Genomic DNA, 22518 nt, shown 5'->3' on the forward strand with positions numbered 1-22518 from the left:
GTAGAGTGGCGTCTCGGCACAGAAAAGATTCCCAGACGCGTGTACTTCGCCAACCTCTAACCCGTTTCCTTTGCTTTTCTCCGCAACCGCCCGCGTCAAATGTGACGTAGCTAGCAACCGTTTTCGTGCGGCCCCGGACACCTGTCTAGCGCGCCGGCTGAGTCCACATGCCGTCCCTTCCCAGCAGTCAAAAATTCTCGAGTATGTGCAACAGCTTCAGGGACGATACAAATGATTCATTTACGCGCTGCTCTCTCCTCCGCCAGAAGCGACGCGCGTGAACGCCGGCCCCCATCCTCGAATCTGAAGCTCCCTCGCCATATCCCTGCTCTTAAATCTTCCACTGTTCTCCTCCGCAAGACGCGGACAAAGTCGGCGCCGCACGCCTCGTTCGCAGGGTGTTTTTAACCCTCGTTCCCCTCCACATCGGCGCATTTTGCGCAGGCACTCTACCTATCGGACTCCTCTCTGCTTTCGAGTCTCCGCTCCCGTGCCTTCGTCGTTCGCACAACTCCTTTCCCTTCGCCTCGTGGCGCTCGCGAGTACGTATAGATATGCCGCAGTTCCTCCCCCGAAAACCATCTCCTAACTTCCTCCGATGTCTCGGATAATCGCGGAAGCGAGCGCTGGCTCTCTCGCCGTCCGTGCATACGCGACCGAGCGACTCTTTTCCCTCCTCCAGGCCTACGAAAGCACAGAGCGGCGGCGGAGGAATGTCCGCCGAGGCCCCCGTCCCGAGTCCTCCTCCGCCTCCGCCGCAAATCAGCGGCAGTTCGGCCCCGGCACGCAGCAAATCTCCTTTGAAAAAGAATTCGCGTTGGGCATGGCTCTAAGCAACTGAAGGGCCTGGGCGACCCCCTCCGCCCGAATCGTTCCCGTCGTCCGGCCGACCCACGTTCCGTCGCTTCGTCGTCTGAATGCTTGACGTCGAATCTGCGACCAGACACGCAAGAGAGACAGGGTCGAAATCACTCAGACTGAACTCCCGCCCTCCCCCCTGTAGTGACACGAGAACGGCATACATCCTACGAAGCGCGAGGGAGCAGCCGCACGGACGCACCCCCTCTGCGTGGTTCCCTAGACTTGCGTCCGTCGCTCAGACGCCATCGAGACCGAAAGCAGGAAACAATGCGCAGGCGCGCGACCGCGGCCGCTCTCCCCCTCTGTCTTTACCCGTACGTGGCCTCGTGACACGCAATCGCCTTGCGCTCAGCCCCCTCGGCAAAGTGCACGATTCGCAGCTGCCCTCCCGCTGTGCGCCGTTCTCGATCCGCCGCAACGAAGGGCGACCCCTACCCGCTGCTTACTTTGAAGGAAAGTGAGAACCATGACGATGAGGAGAACGATCAGGGCGGCGACCTGTGCTGGCGCCATTCCGCCATTCTCAGCCGTTGCAGGCTGAGGCGCAGCCGCCAAGGCGCCGCCAGTGCCACCGGCCCCCCCAGCCACATTTCCTAAATCTGTTGGCATGGAGAGCGTATCTGCATTCGTGATGGCGCTTCGTACCCCGCCAATCAGCGTGCTAAGAAAGTGGCAAATGCAACCGCTAAATTCCTCCATCTTGGGAAATCGGCTAGGCAAATTCGGGCGCCGTTGTGTCGGTGCTAACCGAGGGGCGAGGAGGGAGGACCGGAAGAGAGGAGGCGTCGACGAAGGATAAAGGACGAGCGCGCGCACAGAAAAACTCTTCCCGTACCACCACACAGAATTAACGCTAACGAAAAATAGGGGCTTCCACGTTTCAAACAGGCGGTTTGTTTTTTGCTGCCGTCGGACGAAATAGCAACAGGATCCAGCAACCGAAAAAGAGAAAAGAAACACTCGTGGCACTGACAAGCCCCTGGCCGAAATAATTTGCGAGAACCCCGTAGAGGCCGAGCGATAACGTGGCAGTGTAGAAAAAAGCACAAATATGAGTCCGTCTAGGCTACCAGACAAGTCGTTTATTTGAAAAGATCACCCGCGATACCACGGGTTGAATGCCCAACGCAGTGGAGGACAAGCTTCAAGCGAAATTCGGTGTTCACGGTCCCTCGGTTGAAAGTAACGACGAGACGAGGACTGAATACACCACGGAACATTCGAAAAAACGCGTTGGTGGCGTCCGGGGAGGTAAATGAAAAAGTCGATCGAAACGCTCATGGAGCACAAATGCGTGAACTCAAATTCAAGAGAAAAGTGTATTCGCGACGCGATATGGATCGGAGGACCGCTCACACGCGCAAAGTGAACCCTCCCTCAACTCACAAGTGCGAAGGGAGCCTCACCCTACGTACACGAGCCCCCCCCAAGCAAATGTGACAGCCAGCCGGTCCTGTCGCCTGTCTCTAGAAGCCTCGCGCCCACGCGAATCAAAGTGTTAGGGTTTCTCCTTGATATCAAAACTGGAATGCCCAGTTTTTCAAGTAAAAGATGACAATAAGACATCGCTACAAGTGCTATTATGCGGCAACGGGGACGTCCTCCGGACTTCCAGCGACCAGGCTTCACACGACTGGCGGCTGCCCCCCACCACCAAAACGTGTCGAGAGACTGCTCGGCATCAGTAACTGCAACAACCGCCTCGCCGCCCTCGAATGTAGCTGGCCTAATGGAGGCCGCCGCCAGTTTCTAGACAAAGGAAAAGGTCCCAGTAAAAAAAAAGACACAAGGCCAGGCTGGAACAGATGGATCTGTTCCCTGCGGAAAAACGGATGTCACGACACTGAATCGAAATTTAGGCAGCAGAGTTGAAGGATCAAGGGTGTCTGCGAAAACTACAAACTCATAACTGGACAAGAGGAGACCTAGCCAAATTGAAGAGACCGCGGCGCTGCTCGCTGGCGGGGTTCACCGGGATGGCAGGCGAGTCCACGCGCACCGGTGTAAAGGTAACCCTCCGGTGAGACGGTCTCGCCCAGCGAGACGTGGTGAGATGGAGTAGTTCGCTTGGTCAGAGACAAGGCGGCACACCTCAAGAGACACATAGTCTCGCTAAAACGGCGGGCGGGCGCGCTCAACTGGGAGACTCGAGCACCGCCAGGCTGCACGACACAGGTGAGGTTCCCTCCCTGGCATCACTGCCCACTCATACAACCCGCAGACGCCCGAGACGTAATGCAGAAGTTTACCTTTGAATGTCGTACAGACAAGAATACACAGCATGGCGCGAGATGGGTGTGGGTAACGCTTCCGTCGGGATATTGCCTCGCGCGCAGAGGCTGTCTCCTCTTCCGGTGGCTTTGCTTCACACTGAGGGGAAGCATAAACCCTCGAACCAGAGGAAGGTGCTTGCAGTCGAAGCCATTGCACAGGTTTGAAAGGAAGGGTGAAGGTGTGTCTTTTTATGCTGTGTGTCTTACAGCTTCTTTGCATTCGCACGTCGTGCTGGTGGGTCACGTGACCTGCGATCAACTAGGGCGTAGCGGTCATCAGTATACGATGTTCTGTGCAGTAAAACGTTGTTCAGACCTCTTGACGCTTCTTGAACTACCCCACATATACGTCAGCACACCGCACACCGCTCGTACTTCTAGTGTTTCTTTGCTCGCGACGCTTTCCCGTAATACTACCAGCCACCGCCCACGGCGCCCACGGGCGCCGTGGCACACGCGTGTCTTCACCGGAACGGCACAGTGGACATGACGTCGGACGCAAACTGGCTCCGGCGGAACAGAACAGCAACTCGAATATCTTTCTTGTGGTTGGCACGGTGGGAAATAGGAGGCCACGCCTGAGCCTGTATGCGAAAACCATAGGCAGCTGTTTTGCAGCTGCTCATGGTTTTCAGTGCGACAACGCCCTGTTTGGAGGACGCAAAATTCGCTCGCAGGTGGCATCGAACGCGCAACTCCATCATGTGAATTAGAGGAATTTTATCGAGAAGTGTGCCGCCATTCCTTTGCAGATCGATTCCTAGATCAAAAGCTGCGTCTGTTGTCGTGGGATCGATCTGTTGTGCACGGGACAGCAACCGTATTTTTGCGCCAGCGTCGTGAAACATAAGCCTCTCGATTGAGTTCGTCACTCCGCTGCGGCGCTATTCCTGCCAGTGCAACGGAAAAGTTTAGAAGAGCAGAACGGCCGTCAGACACAAACGAAGAGTGTGTGCCACACCCACACCGGAAATTCACTCTACGATTCATATATGTATGGTCACGCACGTGACTCATTTTACAGAGCGAATGGTTCAGCACGAAAGGAGCAGAGAATCGGAGGGAGGTAGGCGGATTCCGCGACAAACTCGACCCACAGTGGAATGAGTATTGTCGTGGCAACGCCCGCCCCAAAATATTTTGTTCGGTGGAGACGAAATGCTGTTCAGGGAAGCGGCCCTCCAGACAATCCACTAGCAAACAACTGAGTGCTGCTGTATGAATCAAATCCATCGCGCAGGGTGATTCCTGATAACCCTAAACACTGTGGCTGTCATCGCTGGCGATGGAGATGGCTCATGGCTCACTTCTTTCCTAACCTACATTTTGTCCGATACACTTCTGGGTTGTGCGGTTGTGTGCAACACGTACGTGCGTCGACAGGTGCCGCAAGTACGTATGGTTTGTGATACAGTAGAAGCGGCTTGTATACGTCAGGAGGCAGTCCAGAAAACGGTGTCAGTAGAGGGACTCGTCTCTGTCGGAGTGCATTGCTGTGCCCACATCTGTACGATCAAGTGTATTCGAGGGTAGAAATCACCAACTAGCGTTGACTTCATCTGGTCAGGGCGTGGCACGGCTGCTGCTCAAGCCGAAAGGAGGACGACCGACTACTGTAGACTTCTAAAGGGAACGTTACTGACGAATTCACAGGAAGGGAGTGGATTCCCTTTATCAAACACGGCTCTGCAGCTTTGCATTCCTGCCTTTCGCTTCATGCATAGTCATCGCAGAGCCATTATGCATGGTTCGCCGAGCAGCTACTGAAGGTCTGGAGTGAATCCAAAGAGTTCTTGGTCCCAGGAAAGACAGACGGAAAGGGTATCCCGTCACCATGTCTGCATGTGTGTGAAGATTGCCAGCTAACAAGACCTGCGATATTATTTTTCCTCAATAACGCGTTTGCGACGGCCGAAGCGCCGTCTGCAGTGGCATCGCGTGCATCGGCAACAATTGGACACCTAATTGGTACAGGAGTTCGTAAAGAGCAGGTGAAGGCACTGGCGGGTTAGTCTACTGCATTTGTGGTCTGCATAGAACTCCCAGAGCTCCTGGTGTTCACGACGTCCGAGGTTGGCAGGATGTCATCAGATTCTTTTACGAGGCCTTCACATGGCCGCGCTTTGGAAAAGAGCACATGCGCAGCTCCGATGGAGGTGGTTGAGACACGTTCAGCCACCGTCACAGGAAGCAATGCAAACTCATTCGAACAATACTCTCGACGAACACCTCTTGCCCACCTGTGAACTCACGTATGCCATCGTGGGGTTGCTCCGATCGACCCACGGTAGAATGCCGTAGCTGTTTCCCTGTAAGGCTCTATCCAGTCAAGTCCAGCAGCCGTATAACGTGTGATGCCAGTGGAAAAAAGAGAAGCTGAAACTGTTCTCACTAGCGCGTCCAAGCGCGTGTCCTCCTTTGCCACTGAACGCTACAGTTTGCCATGTGTCAGCGCAGCCGACGGACGAGGCCAAAGGTATGCTATAAAACTAGCAGAGAAGGAATTTCTACGCCACCTGCCCCTTGGTGCACTTCCCAAGTTGGACGAGGTCGCAGGAGTGTTGAGGAAAGAGTTGAAGTTAGCTGCGACATCGCCCTGTGTCTCCATCCTGAAAACCCACCACAGCGCGGCTTCACCCCGCACATCGTTGTTTCGCTGAGGAGTTAGTATGGCCGCGGTGGGTCTTGCGCTTTACATCAAGCCCGCGAAACGAACATTCAAGCCGGGTCGAAATCCCATTCCAAAGATGGCGAGAAACATATGCTCGATTGGCGAAACATTCTTTGTTTCTGACAGCGTCGAAGACGTCGATTGTGTCTGCCGCATGCAGCTACGGTGCCTCTTTTCTCAAAACTCACCATGCGTTAATGGAATTTTGAGGAAGGGACAAGTCCCCGCGTAACAAAGACGCAAATATGCTCTGCTATGAAAATATATTTTCACTGGTTGTACTGAATCACTACCAACCAAGGCCGATACCCATCTTCCCCGCCTTTTCGTGCGCATTGTGTCGCCGGCATGCTACTGAATCGCTCCTTGACGTGCCGTGTTGTGCGATTTTTCGTTACGTGTACTTGTATATCCTCCGCTGAGCCAAGTGAAAATTTGTGACCCTGCCGTTGGCGACCATTTCAATTCGAGGAGCCTTTTCACTGTCCATGCTAAGCCCTCCTCGTCTTTCATTGTCGTGTCGCATGTGGATAGAGTCCCTCCGCCCTTACCTGTAACCGCACGATACCAAGGAGCACAAACTCTTCAGATATCCACTGCAGGCGCCTCAAGGTTCTCTTGTCTCTGAAAAGCGCGGCTCTTTGGTTACAGGTGGTACATAGATCCTGGCTCTTGCGGAGCTAGCCGCTGCGTCGATTTTTCGTCCGCCTTTGCCTTTGCCGCTGCGCTGGCATTCGTCCTACCCCTGCAAAGCTCCTTCGTCGTCGTTGCACACCGTATTTCATCTCCTCAGATCGACTGAACGAAGCCGGCCGCTGTGGCAACTGCTGAGGGTTTCAGTTCTTTTTGCGGGAGGAATAACTGCCGAAGGCGAACGAGCCAAGTGGGGTTTGGCCTCTGGGTTCGTAAAACCTAGACGATTTCTTAAGCACTCTGGAGGCAGAGTCCGACGCGAGTTCCTCAGGTGGTCGAGGGAAAGCAGCGTGGGCTGGCAGCGGAAGGAGCGGCACCTCCTCAAGGCGAGAGGGAGAAGGATAATTGCACAGACTGCCGCTCGGAAGGCGTTGAATCAGAGAATGCCAGCAAGATGAGCCGTCCGGAGTACGAGGCGTCAGCAGACGTGGTATGTGAAAATCGGGATCAGCTAGTAGATTCAAGGTGCTTTTTCTGAGGCAGTTGGGTTCAAGGGTCGGCGGCGTCAACAGGCCTATCGCTCGCGCGGTCGGGGTTCTCTTTTTCGTCTCAGCGTGTGAAGCCTACACTCGTCGCGTGTGTGTTGACGCTCCCTCTCTCTCTCGAGTTTGTGTCTGGCGTTTCCACCCTAGGCGGCCTTGCTGCCGTGTACGCCATCCTCTGTCGGAGGTTGAGAGTATTAGGCGATACGTGATGCACAGGGGGGGCGGGGGGGGAGGGGCTGGCTCGACGACCGGAGACGGGAGATGGACACCCCCAGAGTTCCCAAGGTCTGGCGCACGTCGTGGACGCGGATTCGCCGCAGTTGTACCTTTCGTCTTCATGTGCCTGTTGCTGTGCAGTTTTACAATGCCCTCGAGGCGAAGAAGTATGCGCGGAGCTCGCGCATGCAGGCGATCCAGACGCAGCTAACAGACCGTGCTCTCGAACTGCTTTTGCTTCCCGCAGCAAGCGAAGTAGGTTCGCTTCTCAGGTTTCGTGGTCGGTCTCGCTCCTCTCGAGCGCTGCGGTCGGGCTCTGCGGACGCGCCGGGCTTAAGCGCTCTCCAGCTGCAACTCGGCTGCTGCTGTGGCTGCAGTGGCTGCGCGTCGCGAGATGCGAGCGTCGCCACAGCTCCACGCCTGTCCTTTGGAGCAGTCTCTGCCGCCATAGCCCCGCGACCCTTTCTGGCTCCGGCTGGCGGAGGCACCGTCCTCACCGTCCTTGGGTGCGCCGCACGAAGGAGCTCTGGCGCGTTTTGCAGGCACACTGCGCTCGCTGAGTCGCCCGACGCTTTCCGCGGTTTCTCGTGTTCTTTGCAGGGAAACGGGGAGACACAACCATCTCTCCTCTTGGATCTCGGCTTCGGCAGCGGCATCAGTGGGGCGCGTCTTGCAGACAAGGGTCACTTCGTCGTAGGCGTCGATATTTCAAAGTGCATGCTCGGTGAGCTTATCGCTCTGTTGAGAGATTCGCTTCTCTTGTCAGCGTTTCACCAACGCTGACCTCGAGACGCCTGCTCAGGTACACGACGGAAGGCTGCTCTCTGCGACGCGGCAACCACGCCGCTCTCAAGACGCGCACACGCGCTTTCTGCTTCTGGCTGGTTCGCGCCCTCTGCCGGCACTGAGAGCCCTGTGCGTTCGTGCTAGCGGGAGGAGAGAAGAGACTCGCACGCCGTGTGTTCATGCCAGCGCGAGGAGGGGTGCCGCGGGGCCTTTTGCTGTGTGGCGCGTTTCTGCTGATGGGTCCTGGCTGGCGGCTCACGTCTCTGTGCGTTGTGAAAGTCTTTTTCGTTTCCTTTACACCTGCGCTGTTTGCTCTGCAGACGAGGCCGTCGATGCCGGCAACACAGAGGAGAACGCAGACGCAATTTTGGCGGATCTCGGAAAACGTGAGACAGAGAAACCGACGGCGGGCGGGGGGGAGGGGGGGGGGTGGAAAGGGGGGAAGGGGCGGGGGTAGGAACCTGCCGCGCGAGCGGAAATCGAAGGAGTCAGGAGACCATGTGTCCGCGGATTGTTTTCCTGCGAGCATGCACACAGCCATCCGGGCTGTCCTCTCAGTGTGTTCGACGCTCTCTCTCGGGGCATGGGCGGGAGACTGAGAGGAGGCTGAAAGGCGGGCGGATACTGTAGATAGGCGCTCCTGGAGAGGAAGAGGATCCTTAGACACATCCCGATGTGCCAGACGACCCCCCGCCCCAGCCGCATATCTGAGAATCCAGCGAGGCGATCTTTCCTGGTGTGCCAGACGCTTGAGCTTCGATTGTGGGCGCGCCTCAACCCCAGGGAGCAGCTGGGGCGGCGGGAGCAGCTTTGCCTTCTGTTTTCTTTTTTTTCTTTCTTTTCCTACTGCCACGAGTGACGAGCGGAGGGCGCGCCAAGTCTTGCTTGTGTGCGTGGTTTATTCTGTCGTCTTCTCAGCGCTTCGTTTTCGGCCGGGCGTCTTCGACGGGGCCATCAGCATTTCTGCTCTTCAGTGGCTGTGTAGCGCCATCCGGTCAGAGGTTCCTGCCGCGACCATAGCGACTGCCTCGGCGTCGACTCGCGAAGAAAATGAAGAGGACATGGAGAGCTGCGAGGAGGACGAAAGCGATGACGACGGGCACTCGCGCTCCCGGAGTCCCAATGCCGACGCGAACGAAGTTGCCATGAGCCATGACGCCTCCTCAGACGGCGCGGCTACGTCCACAGTGAACAGTCTGTCGGCAGCGGCGGCCCGGGGCGCCGCTCTCGTCCCCTCCGCGGCTGGAGATGCGAAGCCCAACGCACCCTACAAGCGGCTACGGTGTCTCTTCCAGTGGCTCTTTGCCAGCCTCAAGACAGGCGGACGCGCGGTACGTCTCATCTGGTATGCCAGCGACTCAAAGCGAGCGAAGGTCGGGTTCACTCGCAGGGGCAGACCGCAACGCAGTCGAGGCCTCGAGACCTCGTGCCGAGTCATCGGCGTGGCGAGCTTCGCCGTCTCGGCGCGTGGCGCGAAAAAGTCGGACGGAGCCGGTTTCTTGCGTATGAAAAGAGATGAACTCTACTCCTACCTGGGGTTCGGATCGCCAAGCGGCCGGGCGGCCGCTGCGCACAAACCTCTGTCGGTGTAGGCTATCTCGTGCAAAGCGGAAACCTTCGCGTCGGCAGGAGAGCAAACCGTTACTCGCAGTCTGTGAAGGAAGTCACCCCCGTATCAGCGGACCGCTGCGTTCCAAAATGTCTCACTTTTCAGGTCCTGCAGTTCTATCCAGACTCGCCTCAGCAAGTCGAAATGGTGACATCGGCGGCGCTACGGAGCGGCTTCGGCGGTGGCATTGTTGTCGACTACCCGAACTCGACGAAAGCGAAAAAGTGAGGACTTGCGTTTTCAGATCGCAGGCAAGGAGTCCGCCCGTATCTCGCCTGAAGGGGGGTGGCTTGGCCAGTTTACCGCTACTCCTCGCTCGTGGGACGTTGGTGCATGGAACGGTAGAGGGTGTAGGGTCCGATCGAACAGTGATGGCACAGCGCTCCGCGGCAGCCTCCTCAGAATCGCTCAGCTCTAGCGCTGCGGAGGTATGGCACGACGATTCCCTCTGGCGCGCGTGCGGCTTCCTCAGGTTTTTTTTGGTTCTGTGGGTGGGCGGGAGCCACCTACCTGATCAGCAGCAACAACTTCAACAGCTCCAGGCGGCTGCCTTGGGCACCGACGGGCCTGCGCACATCGAGTCTGCACGCCGAGAGTAAGAGCGTAGGGTTGAGGGTCCGGGGCGCTCGAGTGTTTTTGGGCTTTCGCCGGGGGTCGGTATCCTCGTGGGGCGGGTTAGTCTTGTGACAAACACTGAGCGCCTGTCTGCGTGTTTGAAGGGCGACAGGCTGGGCGTGTATTTCGAGGGCGACAAGAACCGTTTGGAGTGCGCCTCTGCGGAGGCGCGTATGCGCCTTTTATTGGCAGGAAATGCGAACTGGCGAGTGTGTTTGCGTGTTACCGGCGCCGCTGCGGAAGGCGTCTTCTGATCGTGACGAGCTGGCGCGCAGAGATGCGTAGTGTTTTTGATGCTTGCTAAAACGAGGTTAACGATGCGCAGCCTTGTCTGGTTGTGCAGGCGGCAGAAGAATATCCGGCGAGGAAAGAGTAGCAAGGCAACGGTTACCCGCCGCGAATGGATCGAGAAGAAAAAGGAGAAGCAGCGACTTCAGGTGCGTTTGCATAAACAGCAGCACCTCTGTCCATCTGTGTGCCCTCGTTTTTGCATAGCTCTGCGGTCTGTACATGTTTGGCGCGGCCTGCTCTCGGAGGAGGGAACACGGGACGCAGGTCAGTTGACAATGGGTTATCGTCTATGCCTCCCGGTGTGAGGCCTGAGAAATCAAAGCTAGCTCCTCTTCCATGATGACGACACGACAGAAACACGTCTGCGGTCATGCTGCGATGCGCCGTCTTGTCTGCTTCTCTTTCGCAGGGCAAGAAGGTTCGCCACGAGAGCAAATACACAGGACGGAAGAGGAAAGACAGATTCTAGCCGCAGAGGTTCCTCCTCAATCGATATGCGCTGCCGCCTCTTCTCCATAGCGTGTTTCCCATGGCGCCGAGAGTCCACTGTCGTGCGCCAGGGGGCGTTTTTTGACTGCACGTACTTCCATATGGCATGTGCGGATGCTGTGTCCCGACCAGTGACAACAAACTCATTGACTCTAACGGCTCCTCTGCCTACTATAGGCGTCATTATTGGGCTAAGTTTTCGGAATCTCCCTCGTTAGCGCGACCCCGACACGGGTGTTACGTTGAAAATTGAGAGTAGAAGCGCGAAGAGCCTCAGAAAAGTAGAAATGTGAAGTAGCATTGCCTACTCCGGAGCAGCAGGACTAGTCTGCCACGATTCGGGACAACGTCGGATCAAGGCCGGAATTAGTAGGGAGGAAAGGAAGTGCTGTGTGGCGAATACCAGTTGAAGAACTCCCACAACTGGTCAAGTAAGCCGTCCTTGCCCGCTGTACAGGAGACACTGCTGCTCCACAGATGGATGACCAGTTCGGGCACCCCGCCAGCACACAGCTCCGTCGTTTGTTACATATTTTGCAGGAGTCAGGTGTAGTAACTGGAGACACATGCTGTTGCAGAGCTGGGCGTGCGCAGCTGTGGCGCGCACACATCAGGAATTCAGGCAAATGCAGCACGTGGTGCGCCGGAAAAGCTGCCCGCCTATGACGGCTGAGTGGACAGGGTGGAGATGAGTCTGTACAGTGTATTGCTTGACGTTCTTGAAGTTGGCTACCCTTTAGGTCGGACGGGATATTACCTCCGTTCATGGAGGCGAGCCAGTTCACCGCTTATCCGCGGCATTTGCGAAGGCTGCGGGGGGAGGCGGGGGGTGAGCTTGCGGTTTCGAGAACGCCGATAAAATGGCTAAGAACAGGCGGCAACGCCGTCACTATCATTTGAGAAAGGCGGGATAGCAGCATACAACAATGTTACGTCTACAACCCGCGTAACTTCTTCACGAACCAAGCCACGATGCACATGCCATACCCTCGAAGCCGATGCTCACCACTCCAGCCATCCCGGAATGCATTACGCTGGGATTCCACCCTCAGCTTTCCCTTGCAGTAGAGAGACGAGACGCTTCAGGGTTGCCTGTTTCACAGGATGACACAATATGCATTTCACACCCCACGGTTGCAAATTGCTCCACCTGTGGCTGTGAAATGAAGGCAACGCTCCCTTGAACCCGCAGGGTACAGCACCGTCGAAGACGACTTCGCATATATTTGCGAGAAACACGCACACGGAAAGTTGGTGTTGCTGTCTGCCTTCTGTAGATGATGCGAAGGAGGGTGTTCCGAAGTCATATGCCCAACACGCGCACCCCAGAGGTGCTTGAGCGGGTCAACCTGCTGCGATTCCAGCTCCTCGACGCGAAGTCTGAAAGGCCAACGGCAGCCGGTTCAAGGAGACGTGAACATCCAGCCAGGTGCCAGTTGCAGCCACCGGTACATTCCTGGGCTGTGTAAGACCTGTGTCACGGCTTTTCCCGCAGCATGGCACGAACTGGTATAGGCGTGCCTGCCCACAGGGGCCCATGAATGAGGTTTACCAAGTGGTGCTCCCTCGGGTGCGACAGCCAGGCGGCCACCCCTCAAGGGAGTTTCTCGGTCTCAATCCTCGTCTCTTTGACAGGGTGGCTGGGCGTCTGAGGCCGGACGCTGCTTGTGCGCGACCTCACTCAACTCCTCAAATCGTCCTCAGCAGTGAGCAGTGGGGCGGAGGTGGCAGTGGAAGACTTGCCTTGTGACATTACCAACAAGTCAATCCCAGCGGCAGTGTCTGAAAGAAATGAAAGCGGCTGTGTATGATTGGTTCTGCAACCCGCGGAGTGGCTTGCTTGTGCCAGGAAAGGACCTTCTCGATGCAAGAGAAGGCTGACCACCGTGAGCAGAGCCGCGGAAACGGTTAATGCGCACTTACCGTTAGGGCTGCCGACCAGGCTAGAGGAGAGGGCTATGCGAAATGCTGCGTTGCCTCCGGCGTTCTTGTCTCCTGCACGCGAAGCCTCAGGATAGTTTGTTGGCAATAAAATAGATTTTCTCAGTGCCCGGGTTGTTTCCGGCAAGTGCGAAATGTGAGAGTGTGCTTTGAAGGGGAGGGCGGTGAACCAGAGACGGCAAATGACTGTTCTCTCTGGAAAAAGCGGAGATACGCAGGGCGAGCCGGTGTGTCTGCCCTTGGTTCCGGATTCATCCCCCCATCTGTTGTACTATTCGGCTGCGCGTGGACGGTGGAGCTGAATGACATGCGGTCGGATTTTTTCAAGACGTAGTAGACAGACATATTGTTCCAGCGCCCGTTTTTCTACCATTCCGTCCACCGATTTGGACTGTGGCCATTACAGGTCAGCGAACTGCCGCCGCCGGACGCATTTTTTCAGGGGGCACCCACAGCCCCGAGGATTTGCGTGGGAGCACGTGCTGTGCAGTGGTACTGCCCGCCGATGCTCCTGCGACGCGACGCAAAAATTTTCTTCTCCACATTGTATCAAAGTCGTAGTTTCATTGACTTCCACCGTGCTTTTCGGACGCCACGCTTTCGGCAGTCGTGCGCCTGGGTCGATCTGTCGCGCGTAATGCGCAATCATGAATCCCAGCGGCAGCTTCGAGGGCTCCTCCCCTTCAGCTGGGTGTAGAGAAGGGAAAAAGGTGAATTTCTGCGCGGTAGCAGGTAATCCAAGCGTCGATGCCAATGCGATTCCGAGTCCGTCTGTATTCCCTTCGTCAACTTTATCTTCCCCTGTCCTCTCTGCCGTGGCAGGTCCGGCCGGGAGCTCTGCCATGCCGGCACTAGGTACTCAGGAAGTCGGCGCCGGGGGGCTCGATCTTTCTTCCCCATGTGGCTCCGGCAGCTTTTCCTCCAAGCCGTCTGAGAAGCGGCCGACTTTCCTTCAGCCCATTGATGGAGAAATTCCCCGCCCAACCTCCGCGCCACCTCATTTGGAGAAATCTTCTTCTACTCTCTTCGCCTTCCCCCCTAGCGGATCAACCACCAACAGCCTAATCGATATCCGCTGCGATGAGTTGTATCAGGAGTTCTACAGGTGAGTGGCTTCTGCTTCTTCCGTTGGAGCTCCACGTGGGAGCGAGGCGTGGGAGGGGCGAGGGGGCAGGAATCTGAACTACTCGTCTCCGTGTTGTAACGGGCTTTTCAGATTCCCCCTCCTTCGCAGTCCGTGCGGTCTGGGCAACTGAGGCTCAGAGCCTCTGGCATTTGAACGAAACACGTGAACGAGGGGAGCATCTCTGGGGGTCAGATGTCAGTTGAGGCCGCTCCCTCGCCGGCGGGCCGCCGCCCTTCCTTCAGCGGGTTCGCTATCGTTGGCGATTGCCATGTTGGAAAGGGACGCCCCTGGAGCGACTCATCGGTGTAGGACTGCGCATTGTTGCCGCTGATCTGAATATGGAAGCTTTGGATCCACGAGCGCGTCTGTTCTAGCTACGTGTGTGCGGGTGGAGAACTGCTGTCCGTCTTTTCGGGATCCATCTCGGTTTCCGCGCAGGAACCTGTCGCAGAAGAATCCCAAGCTGCCGAAGCCTCTGGAAGAAGACCAATCCTTCCTCGACCTTGCGTCTCAGAAGAAGGGCCGGCGGCAGAGCACGCGCACATCCGGCTACTTCGCCGGCAACAACAGAGATATCCGCGCGAGCAGCTCGGGCGGGGGGTCGGGAGGTGATGGCCTGACATGCGTTCCTCCTTTGTCGTCCTCGTTCTCTGCAACCTCTCGGGATAACCTGGGAACAGCGGTTCCCCAAGAAGATGAAGAAGGGACAAGCACGGCGTCAACGGGGCTCATCTCGTCAACTGCTGCCGCAGTGAATGCGGCCGCCGCTCTCGCCCTGGTGGATGAACTGCAGCACCGGCAAGAAGCCGCGAATCTCGTCTGCTCGACCCGAGCTCTAAGTCTGGCCGTGTTGGCAGCAGCAGGAGGAGTGGCTGGCGGGGCGACAGGGGGGTCGGCAGCTAGTAGCAGAATCGGCGCGGCAAATGGATCGGAAGAGACAGAACAACATGGCGCGAGTTTATCCGCCGCTGCCGCCGCTGCCCTCCTCCAGGACGCTCACGCTGCCTGGAAGGAGTCTGGCGGAAATGCTGCTTTGCTACCGATGGTACAAAAATGTACGTGCACCCGGGGTGGGGCGGCGGGGCGGGGGGAGGGGGGGTGCTGGTTTAGTTCCTGTTGTGCACAGCTCTCACCAGCCGTGTCGGCGTTGTACGAGGGCCGCGTAGAATGGGCTTTGAAAGGCGCAGGAACACCTCTTAGTGGTTGACTGCTTCACTCACGACACACACAGTGTGTCCACGCAATACCGCTGACCTTCAACGACGGTAGCGAGCAACTGTTTTGTGCGCCTTTTGACACCCTAAGCTACGCATCCGTTCTGTAGGGTTGCCTGTCGGTTGGGGGGGTCCTGCCCTATCTCCGCGTGCCTTGACGACCAAGCCCGCACAGTCGAGTCATGAGGAGGAGCACATCACCGGTTGAGCCCGTCAAGAAGAGTGGGGTGGGGGGCGTCCTCATTTTTGTGTGTCATTCGGCGCCTCACGGCCTCAGTGCGTCTCACGCGGGGAGTCGGCTGCAGGGACTCCAGGTAATGCTGCGGCTATGCATCTCTCCTCTGTCCTCTTTTTTGCCTTTCCCCAGGGACTGAGGCGATTCTGAACCGTTGCCCAGATGCGCAACCTGGTGCGGCAGGCGCCGCGGGTGGACTGGCTCGGAGCCCCTCGGATTCGTTCAATCACGCTCTGCAGCGGCGAGCTTCACTGACTGCTGCGAGTCCGTGTTCGTCCGAGGGGGCAGCGGACAACGCAGCGGATTCCTCGACTCTTCGATCCTCCGAAAGGCACCGCTCGCCTCCGTCCACCGCTGCGAGTTCGCAAAATGCTGCCGGTTTTTCGTTCCCCATTCAGTCCGCTGTCTCCTCAACAGTTCGGGGCTGCGCCGGAGACGGCGCGGGTGTAGAACGGAGTGGCCGTGTCGAGGTCGGGGAGAATGGCCATGGCAGAAGTCGGAGCGACTCGCATGACCATGCGGCTTCCAGAAACCGTCCAAATGGTTTTTCTTCGCTGGATGAAGAAGGTTTCCGTCGCACGCTACAGTCGACCATGACTGCGCCAGGAGGGGTGATGCTCGCGTCACCCAGCGATGTGCAGGCCCTGGTGCATCATGCCGCAGCTGCGCCGTCTTCGTCTCATGCAGTGGTTATGGCTTCAGGGCTTCCCGCCTTTCTGACGTCCCACGGGCTCTCGCCGACGGGTGCAGACAACATGACCGCGTCAGGTGGCCAGTCCGTGCCCGCTGGTTTGGATGACGAGCAGGTTCGCCTGGTTCTGTCCGCTGCGCAGCAACAGGAGCAGCACTTCCTCCAGGCGGTCGCTGCGCTCCGCGGGTCTCAGGCTTCCGCGCCGCCTGCTGGCGGTCCCCTGGCCGACTCGGAATCGGTCGTTCCTGGAGCCACTGCTGTCGGGCCGGATGCCGCCGGAGCGGGCAGCATCGCTGGAGTTCTGCACCCTGCCCTCTCTCTAGGAGGCTCTCTTGGTGCGAATCCGGCGGCTGCAGCGGCGCTCCTTTCTGCTATGGCAGGCGTAGCGGGTGCTTCGTCGGCGGATGGACCGTTGGCGCTCCAGCACCTTTCGAGTCCGGCAATGGGGCCTCTGGGTCTGGACTCGGGCTTGGCACATGCGGCAAATAGCAGCGCCCCGGGTAGTGCGGGTCACGTGGGTACCGGGCCTCTCGCGCATGCGGGTGGTAGCGCTGGCGATGCAGGTTCAGCTGCTATGGCGCATGCACTCAACCTCGCAGTTCTTGGGCAGGCTTTTCACCACCGAGCCGGAGACGGTCTCGGACGGGACAGCAGCGATGGGGACGAGGGCCGAGGACAAGGAGGTTTAGGCGTTCCGACTCCGGGCGCCATCGCAGCGGCAGCGGCAGCATCCGAGGTCGCTGGTAATGCGCAGCTGCTTTCATCAGTTTTGTATCCACTCTTGAATGCGCAGTCGCTTCCCTCTTTGGGTGTCCTAGGAGGCACTCCGGGGTCCTCTCCCGCCCACGCAGCTCCTCCGCCTGGCATGGTTCTGGGCCCAAGAGACCCGCGCGGCAGCTGGCCATGCGTGGTGGGCGCAACGCCTTCATTAGGAGGGCACGCCATGTATCCAGGAGGGTGAGCTGAACCAGAGATCAAACCACTGGCAACGCACGGCGCCAGTTCTGATTGTTAGTCACCCGACTTTCGTCTTCCGCTGCTAGACAGATTTTCCGTGTAGATGAAACCACATTGGTACAGACGATTGCTGATTACAGGGAGACATGCGATGTAGGAGATAGAACGGGTCGTAAGAAAGATTGAACGAGGGTGTTTTGCGTGACACAGACCCGCAGTGTTGGATGAAGGCGCTATTCGCAGCTGTCTTCTCCGCATCCGTTTGCCAGCGTCGCGTGCGTTGTGGGGGGGTCCCTGTCTTGGTCGTGTGCTGGCTGGGTTTAGGGTTGGAGGGCTCCGCGCGGCGGAGACGGCAAGGTCTTTTTTTGAGTAGCAGTTTTCCAGTTAGCGCACCAGTGTGTTCCGTATAGTCCTGCAGAGTCGTTTTCGTGTTTTTCTGCATGTGCGTTTCAGTTTACAGCATCATCGCGGCCCACTAGGAATAGGTGATCATGCTCTCTCCCCGGCTGCCGCTGCGCTGCTGGCCAGCGCCGCGAGAATGTCTCAAGCGCCGCCCGGTCTGAGCATGTCGCCACCTCATGCGCCTATCATGGTCCCGCGAGGGCTCGATGTTCACGCAGACTTTCTCCATCAGCAGCGCACGGCTGCTGCCGTTGCAGCGCATCATCAAACAGCTACGGGGTCTGGCCTTCACGCCGCGGCAGGCTGGCCAGGAGTCGACGGGGCCGCTGTCTCCACGGGGACTGCGTCTCCCGCGGCTGGTGGCAGTCCACGCCCCGTATGCGTTATGCCAACGCAGAGCTTGCATCCGATTGTGCCCGATAGTAAGTGAAGCCGCCGGACGCCATGTTCGGGTTTTCGAGGGGAGACGGGGGCGTGTTGTCTCGAGGCAGACTCTACAATGGTGGTCGTTCTTGCTGGGCGCCTCAGCTTGAGTCCGTGGCGTGTGAGGCGCTTGTTTGTGTACGCTTTTCTACAGTCATCTTGCAGGCTAGGGAGACGGTGGAGTGTGTGCTTTTTTGTTGTGTAAACGCGTAGCGGGCACGATGAGTGCCCTCAGTTTGACTGGGTTTTGTGTACGCTTGACTGCTCGGTTTGTACACAGATCACTTGCGTGCCGCGACTGTCCAAGCGGGTGCAGCATTTGTCAACGCCTACCTTTCTCCTGACAAGGACAGTGCGAAGCACAAGTCGTCTGGCCTTCGGCAGGGGCCTGGCGTGAAGGTGACTAGTGCAAGAACTCGCCCGGGTCGGGCGGAAAACCGTGGAAAAGCGGATGGCTCAGGTCCGCAGCGCGCCGGTGGACTGGGCGGTGATGGCGCGGACGGGCACGCGAGCGCGTCTGCAAAAGCCGTCGTTGTTGCGGGGACCAGCGCCAGAGTGGGAGGGAAGAAGGGCGACTCGCCGGTCGAGGGGTCGTTCGGCAGGAACCTGGGCAGCGTGGAGTTGGTGGAGGCCGTCGCGGGCGGTGGATCAGGAAATGGACCGAGCTGCCCAGGGACCCTGACGGTGGCGACAGCCGAGGATCTTGTGTTTGGAAATAAATACAGAGGAAACATTGAAATGATTGCCCGCGACCAGATCGGCTGCCGCATGCTACAGCGGAAGCTTTCGGAGGCAGATGCGGAAGAGGTGAAGACGATCTGCCTGGAGGTGCTCGATTGCGTCATAGTCCTCCTGGTAGACCCCTTCGGCAATTACCTTGTACAGAAGGTTGTAGAGGAGTGTGCAGAGCCCCAGCTTCTGCAGCTGGTCAGGAAGCTCCGCCCACGTATCGTTGACGTCTGCTTGAGCCCGCACGGAACACGCGCTGTTCAGAAACTCATCGAAGTCTGCGCCAAATTGGTGAGAGGCCGCGTTTTGTGCGTCGGCGAATGTTCAACATCTAGGTGGAGACAGCGCGGGATGGGAGTTTGTGGTGCATGGAACAACTGCTTCTTTCGTCTTTTTCCGTATCTTCATTTGCATGCACACAAGTGGCCAGCCCCATTTCACAAGAAGCGAGGCATACATCCCAGACCGTACCTCTAGCATCTGAAGGAAGTTTGTCGAGGCGGAGGGGGGGGGGGTGTGGTTCTGTGCGCGCTTTAATAGGTGAGGGAGTCCGTTTTTTATTTAATGCTGTGCATGTTTTTCGTCTGCTTTGTTTACCGTGCCGCTGCGGCGACGGCTGCATGTTTCTCTCTCCGCATGTTCAAGCGGCGTTTCTGGCTATGTCTAGTGTTTGTGAAAGCTGCAAAAGGGGTGGGAAGTAAGGACATTTGAGCCCTACGTGTTCGCCGTCGCCGCAGGCGCCGTGCACAGAGCCTGTGCGAATCAAGCCGCAGTTTGCCCGATACAGTTACGTGCATCTTGTGTATGATGTGATTTTGTTTTCCCCGTCAGCCTGCAGCTAGCCCATCGACGACTGAATTGCTGGCGGCGTTGCGGCCGTCCATCGTGTTGTTGGCGAAGGATGCAAACGCAAATCATGTCGTGCAGAAGATCCTTGCTTCGTTCTCCCCCGCGCGCTGCGACTTTGTTTTCGCCCAAGTCAAGAAGCACTGCGTGGAAATTTCAAAGGAGCGCCACGGATGCTGCGTCATGCAGCGTTGCATTGATGCTGCGCCGCCTCAGGCTAAGGTAGGCAGATGTTGCCAAGAGGAGACGCACGGCTGCCGCGTGCCTGTTTTGAGAGGTGGAGGGATAACGGTGGATGGTGGCGATTTGGAGTCAGGTGGATCTGCTTTCTTACTCAGCCAGACTTTGTGTGTGTGTGTGTGACCGGAGAGGACTACGGGGAATATGAGGACGTCCTGCGAGCTGAACGAGCTGTTTCGTGCTTAGAATCGTCGCTCCGATCGCGTGACATGCAGGATTGGAGAGGTAACCGGTGCCTGTTCGCGCGCGCCTCTCGCGGTCGTGTTAATCTGAAAGGGACTGATTATGTGAATGATCCGCATTCTGCGAGAACGTCGCGTGAATGGAACCGGAGGTCCGTGCGTATGCCTGTGTGTGACTTAGACTGAGATTCTCCAGGGGATTGCGGCGAACGCGCTAGAACTCATGCAGGACGCGTTTGGCAACTATGTCGTGCAGTACGTGCTGGACCTACAGCTAGAGGTGAGTTCCGCCGCTAGAATAGACCAATTTTATAGGGAACGAAACGCAGAGGGCAAGTTCCCGGCCAGGCGCTGGAACGGCCTGTCGCGTAACGGAGCAAAGCCCTGGAGACGGTTGGGGGTTTGAATGCAACCACATTGTTTTCATGGCTTGATATGGCTGTCGCGTCGGTGGAAATACTAGCAAGGGCACAGAACAGTCGTCAGGTAATTCGCCATGGCTCGCTCTCTTGCATATCGGGTGCGGCGCAGGAGCGATTCGTTGACTGTTTAGCATCCACGCAGCTATAAAGCTAGTGTTTTCCGAATAATGCGTTTGATCATCCAGGTGTTGGCCACATCCACGGTTATGGAAAAATGCAAAGTTTGGTGCGATGGTGATTTTGTAGGGCTTCAATGGGGCCGTCACTGAGGCGGTTCGAGGCCGCATTCGGGAGCTGTCCATGCAGAAGTTTTCGTCCAACGTCGTTGAAAAGGTAAGCCTCGGAAACCGACACGGATGTAGGATGCAACGTGTTGTTTGCGAGACGTGGAGACGCTAAACGAGCTCCTCATGGTCCCCGTAAAAACCGGTTTCAGCGGGGTGAACATCTCCTCGTTGCCGTCGCCTGAATAATAGCCCGCAGAACTCGTTATGGTGTCATGTACTATTTCAAGTGAGGGTTATTCTCACGGCGGCGGTGCATCATTAAGTGCATACAAGGGTGTTGGCTGCTTGGAGGCGCCGTACGGAGTGTGGAATTTTTTTGTGCTGGGTCTGTTATCTGCAGTGTCTCATGCTGGGCACTGCAGAGCAGCGCAGCTTGATTGTTGAAGAACTGCTGGCGGAAGGCGATGGCCTCAAAGATATGCTTCTCGATTTGTATGCGAATTATGGTAAGAAATCCTTTTTGGCAGGGCATGGCAGCTGCCGTCGACTTGAAAGGGCATCCCACATTTGGACCTTTTGTCCGGTGCCGTGTGTTGTAGTGCTCCTGTTGGTCTTCATTTCCCCGCCGTGAATAGACGACGGCGTGAGAATCAGTTGCAGTCAGATTCTGGGCCTTGCGTGGGAGGCGGAAATGCTGTGTGGGTGTGCTGTATTGTATCCTGTGGTGCTGCAGTCGTTCAGCGCGCGCTAACCGTTTGCCCGCCACCGGTCCAGCAGCAGCTGCTCTCAGCCATTCAGCCATGTCTATCGCAACTTCGCCAGACGCAACCAGGCACTCGCGTGGCGCACAAGCTTGTCAAGAAGTTCCCGAGCCTTTTGGTCCCTGTGTCGGCGAACTCTGTCGCGGGCGGAGAAAGTGCCGCAGGCGGTTGTCTAGATCTGTCAAAGAAGTCGCATCGCGGCCAGGCAAGGACTGGCACGGCGGTGAAGGGAACGGTCGCGACTTCGGCAACGGGATTGCAACCCGCCAACCGCCGAAAGAAATCGGAAAAACCTGAGAACGGTGATCGGAAAGGGCAGGCTCCAGCTGCGCTGAAGCCCCGACGGAATCGCGAAACGACAAGGGGCGGTAAATTGGAGGCCGGGCAGTTTCATGGTCGAGTAGGCCATGGCGAAAACGGCACTTCTGATTCGGTCGGTAACGGGGACAAGTAACAAGTGCTTTTACGGGCGATATCTGTATACATGTGCGGCGGTAGGCGCAGCACTGGAGCACCGTCTGATCTTACGTGACAATGTCTTTGTCTGGGAGTCCAGTTAGTCGCATCGAGGGGAAGGGCATCAACGGCGCAGTTTGAGCAGGCAGACTCAGCGTTAGGGGCAAGAAGAAAGTGGTTTTCGCGAGTGTAGCCTGCTAGTCCGGAAGTTGGCTGTGCGGAGGGCAGGTGACCGGGCTTTTTTCGCGCGTCACACCCCTTTACGTAAAAATGTGAGCAGCGACCGACGATTTGCGTACCGGGGAGCTGACTAGGTCGCCGTGCCTGGCGCAATCCGTTGCTCGCATCCAAGACACTGGTCAGAGTTTTTTTATGCCAGCTAGTATCGCGAGATGGCGACCGGTCACACCGTGTGTACTAGGTCCTTACCATGTGGTCATCGTAGCGATACTTTTCAGTCGAGCCAATTTGTTTGTCGAATGAGTGGAGCAGTGAGACGAGAAACTGTTTACGTCGTGTGCTTCAGCGACGACAAACACGGTGAAACCCACTGATGATTTTGTGTATAGCGTACAGATTATTTCACCCTCCTAGTGGAATTCAACGTGAATAGCAACGGACGGAAAACGGTTTGTCGGGCAGTAGTGGAGGGTGAAGCGGTAAGCCGTGAGCGGGCG

The 22518-nt window shown here is 57.3% G+C and overlaps 3 protein-coding genes across 3 annotated transcripts; 2 read left to right on the forward strand and 1 right to left on the reverse strand.

Moving 5' to 3' along the window:
• Positions 1 to 829: 829 nt before the first annotated feature.
• On the reverse strand, positions 830 to 1560 carry BESB_085130 (uncharacterized protein; the record flags this gene model as incomplete). The annotated part of the gene is made up of 2 exons (XM_029366863.1): positions 830 to 933; positions 1308 to 1560. The coding sequence occupies 2 exons, from the start codon at positions 1558 to 1560 to the stop codon at positions 830 to 832; spliced, it is 357 nt and encodes a 118-aa protein (XP_029217323.1).
• A 5332-nt stretch (positions 1561 to 6892) lies between these two features.
• BESB_085140 (methyltransferase) lies at positions 6893 to 10969 on the forward strand (the record flags this gene model as incomplete). Its single annotated transcript, XM_029366864.1, has 9 exons — positions 6893 to 6928; positions 7341 to 7454; positions 7800 to 7923; positions 8306 to 8371; positions 8904 to 9316; positions 9700 to 9818; positions 10067 to 10189; positions 10553 to 10646; positions 10910 to 10969. The coding sequence occupies 9 exons, from the start codon at positions 6893 to 6895 to the stop codon at positions 10967 to 10969; spliced, it is 1149 nt and encodes a 382-aa protein (XP_029217324.1).
• A 2608-nt stretch (positions 10970 to 13577) lies between these two features.
• BESB_085150 (Pumilio-family RNA binding repeat-containing protein) lies at positions 13578 to 21839 on the forward strand (the record flags this gene model as incomplete). The annotated part of the gene is made up of 10 exons (XM_029366865.1): positions 13578 to 14035; positions 14495 to 15111; positions 15638 to 17153; positions 17607 to 17977; positions 18259 to 18998; positions 19539 to 19775; positions 20157 to 20255; positions 20644 to 20730; positions 21025 to 21130; positions 21358 to 21839. 10 exons carry the CDS (start codon positions 13578 to 13580, stop codon positions 21837 to 21839), a joined length of 4713 nt encoding a protein of 1570 aa, XP_029217325.1.
• Between the last annotated feature and the right edge of the window lie 679 nt (positions 21840 to 22518).

Source organism: Besnoitia besnoiti, chromosome VIII (assembly GCF_002563875.1).
Source record: "Besnoitia besnoiti strain Bb-Ger1 chromosome VIII, whole genome shotgun sequence".
Taxonomy (NCBI): domain Eukaryota; phylum Apicomplexa; class Conoidasida; order Eucoccidiorida; family Sarcocystidae; genus Besnoitia; species Besnoitia besnoiti.